Source organism: Thalia democratica, chromosome 2 (genome assembly GCF_965202585.1).
Source record: "Thalia democratica chromosome 2, ktThaDemo2.hap1.1, whole genome shotgun sequence".
Lineage (NCBI taxonomy): Eukaryota > Metazoa > Chordata > Thaliacea > Salpida > Salpidae > Thalia > Thalia democratica.
In genome coordinates this window covers 31,842,850-31,859,425 of record NC_139166.1, presented here as the reverse complement: position 1 = coordinate 31,859,425, position 16,576 = coordinate 31,842,850, and the positions used below count along the sequence as shown (strand labels likewise).

The 16,576-nt window shown below is 25.1% G+C and overlaps 1 protein-coding gene across 1 annotated transcript; it reads left to right on the top strand.

The window, feature by feature from the left end:
- The first annotated feature begins 5,734 nt into the window (after window positions 1-5,734).
- Window positions 5,735-16,099, top strand: LOC145829582 (ubiquitin-conjugating enzyme E2 2-like). The gene is made up of 6 exons (XM_082937422.1): window positions 5,735-5,801; window positions 6,186-6,249; window positions 6,315-6,346; window positions 8,890-8,967; window positions 14,782-14,887; window positions 15,458-16,099. The coding sequence occupies exons 1-6, from the start codon at window positions 5,778-5,780 to the stop codon at window positions 15,598-15,600; spliced, it is 447 nt and encodes a 148-aa protein (XP_082793548.1). The 5' UTR covers window positions 5,735-5,777; the 3' UTR covers window positions 15,601-16,099.
- The last annotated feature ends 477 nt before the right edge of the window (window positions 16,100-16,576 follow it).

Genomic DNA, 16,576 nt, shown 5'->3' with positions numbered 1-16,576 from the left:
TCTTGTATGTGAAGCAGTCTTACAAATTCGTCCAACACTTTAAAGCTAAATTTTATATAAGTTTATTTTAAAGATTAAAACATTTTTTAATGGTTCAAACTTGTCTATTAGCAGGGTAGCCACAAAGTTATGAAAAATATAAATAATAGACAAAAGTAAGGAAAAGTCAGGAAATAATGGTGGTTTAAAAAAAAAGTCAATAAATTTATATAAACATGCTTATTAAAAAAAAAATCATCACTATAAAAGGTTCAATTGCAGTTTTAATTTGTATAAATATAAGATTGAAAAAGTTGCACAATTTCAAGTCTTTGTTTATGTTTTATTAATCAGTTTTAGTTAAAAATTTGATCTAGAAAAGTCAGGAATTTTTTTTCAGCTTGATCTGTGGCAACCCTTAATTAGTTGCGTTAAACCAATTTTACAAGGTTTTGAGACACAAGGGTACAAAATCAACGAGTTCTACAAGTTTATTTTGTAAGGACAGGGTAGCAATTATAGCTGGGTAGTTGGAAATTGAAAAATATGCCTGAAAAAAAAACCTTGAGTTTGATAGTTTTTGAAATTAAACTTTGAGTTTTGAGCAAAAATTACAAAAAAACTGTAATTTTAAAATATTTTATTTACACTAAAGAAATATAAGTTTTATCAAATATAGCTATACTCTACTCTAGATTTGATTCATTAAAAACATTAAAGATAACTACTTCATTTTGGTCCTGGACAAGGCATTAAAAAGTATCTGTGGTGTGGACTCGATAACCGTAAGGTTCTTTGTGCACCAGGTCCTTAGACCAAATACATTGAGCGTTTTTTTATTATTCATAGAAGTAAAACAAGTATATATGTTTTTGTTTTTTCAAAAATAGATTTATTAAACAAAGTTTGCTCAAAAAACTTGTCAGTGCATTTAATAGATAGATCTTATTCAAATAAAATATATCATTTCATTTTTAAGGAGTACTTAGTTTGAGGTATTTTATTAAAAAATGATTTAAAAGATAAATTTGTATTAAATTTTTCAAAAGTTTGAGAAAATTTGCAACTAAAATTTTTTTCTCTAATATATTTAAAGTTATAAAAAAACATACTTGTCAAAATAACTGTTCAAAATATAGATTTAAGTGTTTGCTAACAAAAGATCCTAGTGAAACAAGTTCACTGGTTAAATAAATTAAAACTATTTATGTCGTGTTGTGGTATAACCCACCATACTGTTCTAGCATCAACATAAACTCTGGTAAATAATTTTTAAGATTAGTAGATAAACATTTCCCAGATAAACATTGTTACAGTAAAATATTTAATAGAAAAACTTTAAAAATTTCTTACAGTTCTACGAACAACGTCAAGTCAATAATACAATCACATAATAACTTTGTTTTATCTAAATATAATGAGTTGATAGCACAAATTAATAAAAACAATAATAAACATAATCTTATTAATGATAATAACAACTATTCAGATAATACACATGTAATTAAATATTAGTTTAGACAGAAACGATAATAATTGTAAGAACAACAAGGTTAATATAAACAATAATGATAACAATATTCTAATTAATAAAAACAATAATAATAGACCTATAACTAGAAGTATCAGTAAAAACCTAACTAAAAATATAAACTCAATTGTACCTAATAATTCATGTTCTAATAATAATAATAGTAATAACAATAATAGTGGTAATAGTAGTAACCATATTGATAATAATAAAGATAACAATAGGGTTGATCACGCCAATTCGATCATCAGACCACAAGTTTTGGTAGACTGAGACCGGTTTCGTCCTTATTTGGACTCATCAGTCAGTCACAACCAAAAAACTTGTAGTCGTCAATCTACAAACGGTTTATCATGCTTTCACATGAATCAACCATCTGCTAGCAATGGTCAGTGACGTCAGCATTGTCATTTGCCGTGCAATGTTTAAAACATTGTCCACTAGGCAAGACATCTGGCACGCTCGTTTTAGTACGATCAACAAAAAACATTGGCAAAAGTCAGCAGAGCAGAAGCCTGGACTTTCGTTTGCCGTGAGACAGGCTCAAGTTTAACAATAGGGTTGATCACGCCAATTCGATCATCAGACCACAAGTTTTGGTAGTATTAATAATGATAACAGTATTAATAACAACATCATAACCAATAGTATTAACAGTAATAATAATATTAATAATGATATTAATAATAATAACTGTAGTCACCAGACTTATATCAATATCAGTAATATTTATAACAATGAAGTATGTAAACGTGGTTTCAAATTGAAGAACAATGTAAGTAAAAATTTTAACTGTTGTAAATCGAATAAACTAAACTGTCCGTTACATGGTTGCTGCTTAATTAAAAATGTTGGTGCGTGTTAAATGTAATCTTAGTGGAGATAATAACAAAAATAAAAATAATGATAATATTATGTTTATAAGGATAAATTGTATATTGGTTTGACAGGAGGTCATTTTAAAGATAGGTACACCGGGCATAAGTATACTTTTAAGCATGTAAATAAAAAGTTTAGTACAAAAATGTCAGATTTTGTTTGGCAGTATTTTGACAGGTATGGTACAAAACCAGAAATGGAATGGAGCATCCTTCACTATGCCAACAATAACATCAGTAACGCAAGCAAGATATGCAACCTTGAACGAATGACAATTTTAGCAGAAGATAGTAAACAATTACTAAATAAAAGGCGTGATATTTCAAACAACTGTGTACACAACCGACAGTTCTTCTTTGGTAAAGACTACAATTCTTCACATCTTTATGTGTTAAGTTCGAAGTTTAATTGGAAGCCTGTCTTCAAATCACAGATAAACTGTGCTTTTTTACCTACTATGCTTAAAAGAGCTAGAGGTTTTTTACTGCAGGTTTATACTTAGCATATGACCACCTTGTTGTTTTATGTTTTACATTTTAACTTTCATATATAACACAGTTTAATTATAAAATATTAAAAATATCTGTATGGGATCTTTAATTTAAACAACCGACTGCTCCTTTATAAAACAACAATCGATTATTTTAACAATTATTATTATACAATATTTATGTAATTTAAGTCATTGTGATTTTATGTATGTTGCTGTAACTTAATTATCGGTCAGTGCTTTGTAAGCTTAATAACAAGTTTGTTTTTTTGTGCTGTGTTTTCTTAATTTTTACATTTAAACTAAATCTGTTCCTAATTGTATCTAACTTTGATTTTGTTATAATTTAGATTTAATCATTACACTTTTTTTTTTTTTGAAATTTGATCTTATTTTTTACTAAGCTACAAGATGCTTTTTACAGATCATAAAAATTCAAAATAATTTTTGAGATATAGCCGGTCAAAGTCGGAGGCAGCAATAGGATCCTTATGGGAGGCGCAAACTAAAACAGCAAATAACTAGAAATAACTAAAATCTATCTTCTCCTACGTCTTTTGAGATAACTACCTCAAATTTTCAGGAAATGTTACTTGCAATATTTAGAAAATTCTGTCAGAAAGAATTAAAAAAAAATAAAAAATAACAATTTATAGCAAAAAAAAAAATTATTTTTGTTTATTTTTTATATAAAATATAAAAATATTATAAAACCTTTTATGCTTTAAACTTGAGCTTTCAAAAAAGTATCATAGTTATTTTTTTAAAGGAAAAATATTTGACATCCTATGGCAGAATTCAGTTTAAATATTTTAAATGATAAGTATATAGCATTTGGAAATACATTTTATATTTTAAATTAATTCATTAATTAATGCTAATTGGTTTACTACCTTTCACAATTTATAACAGTTGGTATATAAATTTACATTGTATTTATCTAATACTAGTTATTAATCTGTATTAATTATGTATTATCTTTAGTAAATACACATAAATTTAAAATATGGTACAGTAGGTTAAATTCCAAGTAAAATAATAAAAAAAATCAATTGTTTTGCGTTTTTTTATCAGCAGTTTTGAAAAGTTGTAATGTTATCAGAATCTCTTGAAAAAGATGTTTCTTTAACAACTATAATTAAGTGTGGGTATTTGAACCTTGTAATATAAAAAGAATGAGTATCAAATTGAAAATAGAAAAGTTAGTTAAAAAAAACAAAAATTTAAGTAAATAACTTGTTCCCTAAATCGTCCGTATTTGAATATGGTTGAATCAGATTTTATTTAACTGAAGATGTTGTTTGATTTAGTTCAAACGAGTGAAACATTGTTTTGTTAATAAAATTTAAAAAATTGAAATGATCATTCTCCTTATCTTAAAGTCAAGAACTTTTTTTGTGATCTATAAAGTAAAAAGTCACAGTATTTTTATAGTACAAATTTCAATATATATTTTTACTCTACTTAAAATAGTTTTTTAGTTTTTAATAAGTTTTTAGTTATATTTAGTTATATTTCAATTTTATATTAAACTTCTTTAAACTTATATACAAGTTTGGTTTTACATTGATATGTAATTCATTTTTAAACAAGTTTAATTTTAATACAATTTTAGTTAAATTTTAATTTCTTTTATAAATGTATTTACATAAACTTCGTCAACTTAGTTTTATCAAGTTTTTTAAAATAGTCAGCCGTGCAAAAATGACAACTGGAGCAAAATATGGCACCTGTAAAAAATTGATGCCATGCAAACAGAACGCTTTGTGCAAAAAGCAATCATTAAAAAGTGATAGTTTGTGTAAAAGTGAAGCATATGCAAAAATGACTTTCTGTGCAAAAGTGATGCTGTATAAAAGTTACATGCAAAATTGATTGGGTGGTAAATAGGTTAGGGTTGGAATTGATTGGGTAGGATTTGATTGGGTTAGAATTTATTTGGGTGGGATTTGATTGGGTTGTGAATTGTGTGGGGGTTATAACTGAGCAGTTCCCCATCCATTACACTTCCTAGTTTCAAATTTTTGAAAATTTCAAGTTCACTCATTCCAATTTTGCTAGTACAAATTTTTGGAAAATTTTATGCTTTTTTTTTTGAGAAATTCAGGGTAGTGTTTTTTGTAAATCACAGACTATAGCTTTTTAATTTTCAATATTTTTGTTGTAAATTTATTGTTTCTATAAATAACTTTCTATAAATATATATACTTTTGCTGCTATTTTGGTATTTAAACTTTGTTAAAACTTTTTTTACAGTTATTGACTTGTATATATATTTTTATAAGTCAGTCTGAATTTTTTGTGTAAAAGAGTGGCATCCCTAGATATAGATAAAGTAGCTAAGTAAACCGATTTTACTTATTACTGGATTAAAAGTACATATATAAAGAGTCATAGACTTTATCAACTTTATCAGGGATTCCACATACTCAGGACACTCAGGATGTTTTTGAAAATCCCAGGACAGCTCAGGATAACTGAAGATAGTTTATTTTATTTTTTAATATCAGGCTGACTTGAATAGTTTTGTTGTTTTATATAAATTTCTCGATAGTTTTAATATTTATAAAAACCTCAGGACAGTTTTTTATAGATTTTGAATGAGATTTAGTTATTTAGTTGCAATATTTTGTTGTTTTATAACAACATTATTAACTTAATAATTAAAAAAAATTTAAAAACTTAAAAAATTCAGAACAGTTTAATGTCACTCATGACAGTTTTTTGAGTCAAAGAGTAGCTTATCCAATATTCATTGTGCTATTACAGTTGTATCTTTATACTAAACATTTTGTTTAATAGCCAAATTTTTATAACAACTTTTTTCTGTTTGTTTAATTATGTATATTTTTTTCAGATACATAATTTTTTACTATCCTTAATAGTTTACATTACAACATGGCTATGAAACGAATAAGAAAGGTAAATATATAATTTAAATTTTTCCTTCATAATCAAAACTAATTTTTAAGATTTTATTTTTAAATTTTATATTAAAAACTTTTTTTTAACATAATTTATAATACAAAATTTTGTTGCATAGTTCTTAAAGAATACTGAAAACTAATTGATTTTGATATAATTTTAAAGCAACGTAGATCTACAAGTTTTGGTATCACTTTTTTTAAAATATTTATTAGTTTTCAAAAGTCTTTTTTATTATGATAAAAAGTTTTACAGATTATAAAAAAAACTATCACATTTTTACTATTATCTCATTGATTAATAGTTTAATAATATATTCTCAGTTGTAAAAATTAAATTGGTACTTGTATTTTTTATGTTTAGTACTAAATAACTTTTTAGGAATTACAAGATTTAACTAATGACCCACCAGCTCAGTGTAGTGCTGGGCCTGTAGATGATAACTGTTAGTTTATATGTTTCCTAATTTTGTTAATGAAAATAATCTGCTAATTTTTTTTATGTTTTCAGGGTTTCATTGGCAAGCTACTATTATTGGACCAGTAAGTTTATGTTTTAAAATTATAAAAAAAAAAATCTTTGAGATTAGTTATAATTTTTTTCAATTTAATTTAATTGTCTAATTAAATATAATCAATGTAATTTAATAGATTTATTTTGTCTTTATAAAGCTTAATGTTTCTGAAAATTAATTTACATCAAATTTTAAGTAGTAAAAAAAAACGGTGTAAACTAAAATAGAAGGTATTATATATGCAGGGTTCGTGCGCGTCAGGCTAAGTCAGGCTAAATCAGTTTTTTTGAAAAAAGTTGAAAGACGTCAGGCTAAATCAGTTTTTTTATTTAAAAATTTGAGAATCTCAGTTTTTCTCAGTTCAAATGCTTGAAAATTTTGATTAAAAAAATTGAGAAATCTTTTTAAGATCAAATTGAGATGTGAATTTATTTCTAAATAAAGATTTAGTTATTAATGACAAAATCAATCAGTATTTGTAAAAATAAAAGCTTAAAACCTTTTGTTGAATCTCTAAAATTTTTCAAAGAATCTTCAATATTTTGTTTTTAGTAGATTATATACGTCATAATTATCAAAAACCAATAAAAAAATACAGTGTGAACATTACAATTTAGTTTAACAGCTTAACTGTTTGTTTGAATTTTAGTACTTGTGTAAGCCTTTCATTTTAAATTTTAATAAAACACGACAATGTAAGTTGTTTTAATCTAAATCTTCTGGTTATAGTGTTTAATTAGTGCTTAATTAAATTGAACAATTGTGCTTAGTAATGTGTATTAAATTTTTACACCAGTAATAGATAAGATATAACACTTGTTTTAAAACTTATCACTGAATTTGTTATGTTAAGGGCATAGGGGGGAGGGGGTCAATCACCTTTTTCACAATTTAGTCTTATTTTTATTGAGTTGTAACTAAGCTATGAGTTGCTTTTTGCAGGTTTTTAAAGCTCAAAATACTTTCAAGATTAAGCTGGTTGAAATCGGAGACTACAATAGTAATAATCAAGACACCCCAATACCTAAAATGACTTCTAAAGGGGATTTGCCTAAAATGTCAGGCTAAATTGGTCTCAGTCAGGCTAAATGAAAAAAATTTCGCGCACGAACCCTGTATATGTTATTACCCCCTAAAAGAGTTCAAAATGCTTGCTATTAAAAGCTAAAATAAGTTTAAACTAGTTGTGAAATCAATATAATGTGCATGTACTAAAAAAGTGATACAAGTACTCTATTTAATCAGTTTAAGGACATAAGAAGGTTCAACATTGGCTTTTATATGAAAGCTTAAAATATAAACTACAAGCTAGTCTTTATAGGGTATAAATTTTTTTATTAGTTTTTGAAATATAGACGTTTTTGTAAAAAATATTTGATTCAAATGTATGGAGCACAAAATTTCAGGGTCAATTTTCTCGGAAATCAATATTTCACTAAAAGTCTATCCTTTCCTTCATTTTTCAAGCTAAAAACCTCAAACTTTCAGTAAACATTCCTTTTCTAGTTTAAAAGACTTTTAAAGTAGCTATTTAAAAAATATTGAAAAACAAAACTTTTAGATGAAAAAATAGTCTGTTTTTTAATAAGACTTTTATTTTCAAAATATAACAAATTTCTGAATTTAATTGATTTAAAATATTAGTAATAGACTTATAATGAAAATTTAAATAAGATTGGTCAAAAAATGAAGGAGAAGATGATTTTTACTGAAATAGTTTTTTTGCGTTTTTTGGTTTGCACCTTTCATAAGGAACCTATTGAGGTCACTAACTTTGATCGCTTATATCTCAAAAGTTACTTTGAATTTTGTTAAGGAGTAAAAAGTGTACTCTACAAAATAAGATCAGCATGTAAAAATCAAGGTGGACCCCCTAATGCCTTTAATAAATTTAAAATATATAGTTATTTTAAATAAAACAAACTTTCTCTAGAAATAAAGGTCCATTATTTTAAACTTTTAATCATTAAGTAAATGGGAGTAGATCAATTATTAAAAAACAAATTATAAAAAATAGTGTTAAGTGTTTAACTTTTGATAAATTTTTAAAGAGTTTAAAACTTCACTATACTTTCTTTAATGTTAGCAATTTTACAAAAAAATACTTTTTTATGGATAAAGTTTAAAAATGTCATAAAAAATACTGTTTTTCCTCTTTTTTTTTGCCTGCTGCTGGACTAATTTTTAATCTCATAGAATGAAATATGTGTTTATTTTAAAATTTTTTATGCAGTACAATAGTTTTAGTCCGAAATATAAAATATATTTAGTTATATTTATTGTTTCAAATAAAAAAAATGTTTAAATAATGACTGTTGAGTTGTGTTTTTCATAATAGTTGAGAAAGTTGCATTTATAACTTTAGAAAAACAATACTTTTTTACAATCAAGAAATACTATATACCTATCTGTTTCTTAAAAAGTTCAATATTTCTAATAATTTTTTAAATTTCTTAATACAATCAAGCTATTTTTGCAGCTTTGTTACTTTTCTTCTTTAATATTATAGTATGTTATGTTTTAACGCAGAAAATAGTTACAAAACATACACTAACAAAGTTCGTTTTTTAGGGTGAATCACCTTTTCAAGGTGGAGTCTTTTTTTTGACGATCCATTTTCCAACGGATTATCCATTCAAGCCTCCTAAGGTATTTTTGTCATCATGTTAAATAAAGCAGAGTTGTTGTATGCTGTATTTATTTTTTAACTAGTTGATTAACATAAAAATGCTCAATTATAATATTTAATAAATATTCAAGTTACTAAGATTAAATAATATATCATTAATGCATAAAATAAAAGCTTCATTAAATGAAAAATGTGTGCTAGTGTAAAATAGTACTACACATTTATTTACATGCGTAAACAGGATGCGTTCATGTACTCATATATTTTTTTTTAATCTCAAGATAACTCAGGCTAGTTTGAATTTTTTTTTGAACTTTTGGGATGACACAGGCCAGTTTGGTTTTTTATAAAAAACTCAGGATTGTTTAAAGATTTTTTGAAAATCTTAGTCCAGTTTTTTTTTATAGATTTTGTATAAGATTTAGTAGTACCAGTTTTAATATTTTGATATTTTATAACCAAATTTATTCATTTTTTTTTCAATTTTGAAAAGTAGATATTTGAATTAAAAAACTAAATTTATTATAAAGGGTTTAAAAAAACTCAGGATGACTTGTGACAGTTTAAGGTCTCTCAGGATAGTTTTCTTGACTCGAAGAATGGCAACCCTGCATAAAGTACTATAAAATAGAGTATTAGAAGTTTTTTTTAAGTACTTAGATTTTTTCTTTAAAACCAATTATATTATGCCTTTGACAGCAATACCAGAAAAAATTTGGAATTTGAGAAAAATTGAAAAAATTCTGGATATTTAAACAAAAATCCCTTTAAAAATATGGAGTTTTAAACAATTTTTACTTTTAAAGTAATGAAATTTCAATTTGACACAAAAATTCTATCATTAAGCTAATTTTTTTTATCATCATTAATTTTTTTTTTATTAAAAGCACATTTAAAGTAGCTTTGCAGTATCTTTTAAGGCCATAGGGGAGGGGGTAAGCCTTGTTTTTTACAAGTTTATATCATTTTATATAATTTTTACTAAGCATCACGTTGCTTTTTTCAGTTTTAAAAAATTCAAATTAGTTTTTGAGATATGACCGGTCAAAGTCGGGCTGCATAATAGGTTCCCTATGGGGAGGGAAAACTAAAACAGCAAAAAAACAATTTTATTTAAAATTTATCTTCTCCTACATTTTTCAAGCAATCTTCTTCAAACTTTCACAGTATAATCTTTATACAATAACAAAAAACGTTACTTTGAACTTTAAAAAATTTTAAGTAAAAATACCTTTAAAAAAAAACTTTTTTCATAATTTTTTTCAATTATTTAAATTCATAACTAATGGTTTTTTCTTATAATGTTGTAACAAAGTCGATTCTCAATTTCGTTGTTTTATAATTTTCCGCCAGTTGGCGCTATAGTCCGCCAAAATTGTGTACTTATTTCAATATAACGTTACGAAATTGCTCATTAGCCTTTAGCTCGCGCACTAGGTGCAGCTCTATTCTGTTGTTCTTTATTTATGTTTTTTTTTAATATTATTGTTGTATTGTGCTCAGTTAGCCATAAGATTGTGCCACCCTTTTTTGGTTTTTGATCTTATTTTATATAGTTTTTACTAAGCTATAAGATGCTTCTTACAAATTAAAAAAATTCAAAATAATTTTTGAGATATAGCCGGTCAAAGTTGGAGGCAACAAAAGGATCCTTATGGGAGGCGCAAACTAAAACGGCAAATAACTAGAAATCACTAAAAATCTATCTCCTCCTACATTTTTTGAGATAACTACCTCAAATTTTTAGGAAATGTTCCTTGATATATTTAGAAAACTCTATTGGAAAGAATTTAAAAAAATAAAAATAAAATAATTTACATAAAAAATAAACAAAAAATACTGTTTTTTTTTGTTATAAAATATATATTTTTTAATCTTTTCAAATTCGGTTCCAATAGAATTTTTTAAATATTGCAAGGAACATTTCCTAAAAATTTGAGGTAGTTATCTCTAAAAACGTAGGAGGAGATAGATTTTTAGTGATTTCTAGTTATTTGCCGTTTTAGTTTGCGCCTCCGATAAGGATCCTATTGTTGCCTCCGATTTGACCGGCTGTATCTCAAAAAATATTTTGAATTTTTTAAATCTGTAAAAAGCATCTTGTAGCTTAGTAAAAACTATATAAAATAAGATCAAAAACCAAAAAAGGGTGTTTACCCCCTCTATGCCCTTAATATCAATATAGTATCAATAGTTATTGAGTTAATTATTTAAGGATATAGGAGGTAAACCACTTATTTCAAATCAGTTTTATTTTTTACTTTATAACTAAGCTAACATATGTTAATACAATAAGTATTACCTGAAAAATTGATGAAATTTGGTTTACTGATGTAGGAGAAGAAACATTTTTAGTATTTTTTTAAATACCAAAAACAATGGTCAGAAATTTTTTTTTTTTCATACATTTGTTTTGGAAACTATTTTTAAAACTGATTATATCTCGAAAATTAATAAAAATAATTTGTTTTTTAAAAAGTATCTTATGGTTTTTATATTGAATTTAAGAGCCAAGTTAATCTTTTTTATAAAAAATGTTGTACACCTAAGCCTTTAAGTAGATCTGCTTTATTATTAATAGTATTTACACACAGTAGAGGTTTCTACTTACAATTATAATGATCTTTTTTTACATATCTTAGTGCCTTTTTATAAGTTATATATTTTCGCTTTACTTTAATAAAAAGGAGTAACAACTCCCCTAATAGCGATTTAACAAGAAATTAGGTAAAGATATATACTTATTTTTGTAATTTTATTTAGGCTTTTTTTTCATAAATTATTATAAGTGTTTTTTAGTAAATTTAATCGAAACATAAATTAAACCTTTTAAAAAACTTATAAGCTTAAGCTTAAAAATTTAGTTCTAAAATTGGTTGAAAAACTAAAAGCATTTAGGAATTTGTAGTTATGCAATACATTACTGAAATTATTTGTTTCCTAGTGTAATTTATTTACCTTAACAAAAAAATGAATAGCTTCCTACTATATTAATTAGTTCTCACTTTAAACTTTACTAGATGTTTTATTTTTTATGTTTTATCGTACTTTTTTTATATTTGAAGTTAGTGAAATATTATAAATAAGGTTATAACTGCTTTTCTAATAAAAATATGTGGTTAGTTTTCAAATTGTTTAATTGTTGTGTAATATATTTCCATGCATACAGTAAAGTTACTGGTATAAGCAGTAAATACTATAATAAATTTTTGTAGGAAATAATTTATCAATTTAATTTAAGTTTTATTTTAAACCTATAAAATGTTTTCTATGTGAAACTAAATGCAAAGTTTATTCAATTTTCTCTTAAAGTTTTAAATGAAAGCATTCTAAAATTTGGAGCAGATGTTTAAAAATCAGCTCAAAATACAGTTTACCAAAGAACAATGACTGTGAATTGTTTAATCATCCAAATGCTGTCCAGCTAAAATATTCTTTTACTTCATTTTTTATTTTTCAATTAATGTATTTACAAGAAGATAAATTATTTTTTTAAATAAAAGAATTTAAAGAAATTTGACACAAAAAATGTTTATGTTAGTCAGTGTAACTTCCTTTTTCTACATGTTACTTTGAACTTGTTAATCATACATACAGCTTTTGAGTTTAAAGTATATACCCAAGTCCTTACATACACTGTTTCATTTTTTGTAGAGATTTTTTGAAAAAGGTTACCAACAGTGCAATTTTTTCGGTTCGTTTTCAAAATATAAGTTTTGTAGTATTTAAATATTAGAAGTATTAGTCCAAAAAGCCTAAGTTCTCAAAAATTTACTGACTATTTAATACTAGTGTATGTGGAAAACTATTACCTTTCATTTATTGTTTTCAGATATGTACCTGTATTTGACTAACATTCTAAGGATCTGAGAATAATCGTCTTAAAGAAACTTTTTGTATCAGCTAAACATTAAAAATATTTCCAATTTAAAGTATCTGAAAAAGTTGCAAAAAATTAAAAAAAAAAGCGTCCAGGCTACAAAACTATAAAGAAAAATATTTTTTTGCTTTATTTAGAAAGCAAAAATGTGTTAAAAGTATCAGGTAAATGGCATAAATACTCCTTATGTACTTATTTTATAATTCCTTATACAAAGTACTTGTGGAAAAAATTAAGTTGCTTCAAGTATCTATAGTCTATATATTTTTTATACACTGCAAATTAGGGTGCTTATAAAAATGGAGACCTTTAAATTTTCAGCTGCAGTTCAAATTACATGTGACAAATATCACGACAACACTCTGTAATCATTTTAGATGATTTAAAGAAGCGTAGGTACAGGCAAAATCAGTTTTTCTAAAAACAACCCCTATGTAAGTTCTATGGGACTTTAAAAATTCGACCTATAAGTTTTTTTTTGGTATATTTTCTACATATAGCATTTATCACAACAACACATTCTACGCGTTTAAGACATTTTGATGAAAGTTTAATGAAAGCATTTCTTGATTTTCACAAAATTTAACAAAAAATGATAAAAACTACAGAAAACCAAAAAATGCCTCAATTAAACTTTCTTCAAAACCTCTTAAAACGGGTAGGATATCGTTTGGTGATAAATGTTACAGGTAGAAAAATTTCTAACCAAAAGCTTGAATGTTAAATTTTGGTCCCATACAATTTACATTGAGGTTGTTTTCAGAAAAACTGATTTTGCTTCTATCTATGCTCCTTCAAACCACATAAAATTTTTCACTGTGTGTTTTTTGGATATTTGCCACATGTCATTTGCAGCAGAAAATTCAAAAATCTAATCAGGGTTGCACTTTACCTGGAATCCTGGAAAAACCTGGAATTTGACATTTTAGGCAAAAAAAAAAAGTGGATTTTGGGAAGTTTTGAAAAAAAAAACCTGGAATTTTAACAATTTTCACATGTTCAGTAGTAAAATTTCGATTTGTCTGTCAAAAAAATCAAAAAATTTGTCATACAAATAAAAAAATTTTGTCATCATCAAAAATTTATTCTATTAAAAAACTTATTTATAGTAGCTTTACAGTATCTTTTCAATGTTTTTATACTATTTAACACAGTTTCTTACCTTAAACTTAACTAAAAACTAAAAATAGACCCAAAAATGTGTGCTTTTAAAAACCTGGAAGAAATTTAGAAAACCTGGAAAAATTTTTTAAAAAACAAGTGGCAACCCTGTCAAATGCATATGTTTATATAAGTAAAATTTTAACATTAACTGAATGAGCAATAGCACATGGTTTATAAAAGCAAGGTGATGTCCTTGAACGAAAAATGTCAAAACTTTACCTGCTTGGTTACAAAATGTTTTATTAATTAAGTTTGATAAGCAACTGAAATACTAAAGTAACAAGTAAATTAATATATAATTATTTATGTATGATAATTAATATTAAAAATATATTTAAATAATAATTTAATTAATACAAATAATACGTAGTTTTGAACTAATAAAAAAAAATGTCATAAAACTGATCAGCATTTGTTTTAAAGAACCTAGTAGCTCAAATCTCGCTCCACCTAGGTTACCCAAAAATATATGCAAAAGTATGCTATATAAGACAGTTAAGAATGTAGAATTAGGTTTTAATTACTTGATCTACATTAGCTGCCTGGCCATAGAGTCCTGTTTTAGGAAATATATGTTTTGAAAATTTAATGTTTTTTTTTTGATACGGGTGATTCTTTTACAGTTTGTCCATAGTAACAATAAGTACTTTTATGTTGCTTAACATTTAAAAATCTGCACATTTTACTTTTTTAGTTAATTATTTTTTAAAATGTTAATGTTTAAAAGAAATAGTTAACAGTTTGTTAACCTATGTTTTAAGAAACTTACCAAAATAAGAATATGTTACAGATCAATTTTACTACTCGTATTTACCATCCTAATATTAACTCAAACGGAAGTATCTGTTTAGATATTTTGAGATCTCAATGGTCACCAGCTCTTACTATCAGTAAAGGTTTGTTTTTAGATTTGATTACTACGTGTACTTATTTTTTATTTTGTGTTTAGAAAATATTTCATTCTAAACAACTCAGTTTAAAGTAATGATGTGAATATTTCTTAACTTAAGTAAATATTCTTAGTTTTAATGACTAAGTACAATATGTTTTATTATAGGAAGGTTTTTGAACGTATTTATATACCATTTGCAACTTGATATCAATAGATTATTCTTTTTGTTTTATATTTTATTACACGAAGTTTTTCAAAACTATACGAGTTTCATTGTCAAGTGATAAGTTTTAAATAAAATTTGAAAAATTTTTGTGGTAAGTGAACAGCTTAAAAAATAACTTTAGATTATGACGTATGAATAAATTCAAATAAATACAAATTTTAGAGTTTTAGCAGGTAAAAATAAAGTAAAGATAAGTTTATTAATATTGATTTAATAATTATTAATAATAATTTATTTTTTTATTTTATTCAATAAAATGCTTTTATACGCAATTAAGTGTAGCATAATACAAAGATGAAAATGATAGACTTATATTAAACCTAACCAACAAAAAAAAACATGTTGCAGTTCTTTTGTCAATATGCTCTCTACTGACCGATCCAAATCCTGATGATCCTCTTGTTCCTGAGATTGCAAAGACATACAAGTCAGATCGGAAGCAGTATGAAAAGCTTGCCAAGGAATGGACCCAAAAGTATGCTTCTACTTAACACGCTTGCTCATTGTGATTCGTAGAAGCAGTTTTTAAGGTTTCGTTTTTACAATCTTAGATTAAAAAAAGTGTCGTTTTTTTTTCAATTTGTAAATAAAATATTTTTAAAGGAAAAGATGAAATTATAACACTTCTTTTATCATTTTATAATATACTCTACATTTTTATTCAAGAGTTTTAGTTGAATGTGTTTGTCATTAAATGCTTAAATAGCTTTACAAAGTTAACAAAATTTAAGAGACTTTTTAATAAACTGTATTAATTTATCATTAATCACACAATCTAATTTAGTAAACACGAGTGTTCTTCTATGAGCATTTATTATCTTTAAAAAATAACTGAACTATTACTTTTATAAAGTATATTTTAATAAATAACAAATTTGGAATTTACCTTTTATTATGAACTACAAACTATTAATTTTTTTGTAAACTGTTTCTTTCACCGTCCGTATCTTATCCACGTGAATTATTTTTCTCATTTTTTTACTGTACATCAACACTTTTACATATTTTTTTTTGTTGCAAAAATTATGAGGTTTGTATTTAGCTAACTAAGCTTTATATGTAGTTGTAGATTTTGATATATTTTATTAGTGCTTATTGCGACTTAAATAATAAATTGACACACTATTTCATATTGCAATTATGTAGCAAATATTGTTTTTCAGTTTTAAGCTTTTGTTAAAGTATTATGTACAAAAAAAAACAGTTTCTATGTTTTTGTCTGAGTTGTCGACTACAATATGTACTAGTTTAATCATTAATTGATAAGGATGTTTAATTAAATTTAAGTAATCTAGTACATAAAATTGAAAAGTTGTTCAGCAAATATCTTTGTAATGTACAATTTTGTCATACGTATGTAATTTTGTAAATCTAATGTTCAAAGATTGTACTAAAGATCAGATTTCCAAAAGATCAGAGTAAAAGTAAACATACTTTTTTGCCCACTTAAACACCACTGTGCAGAAA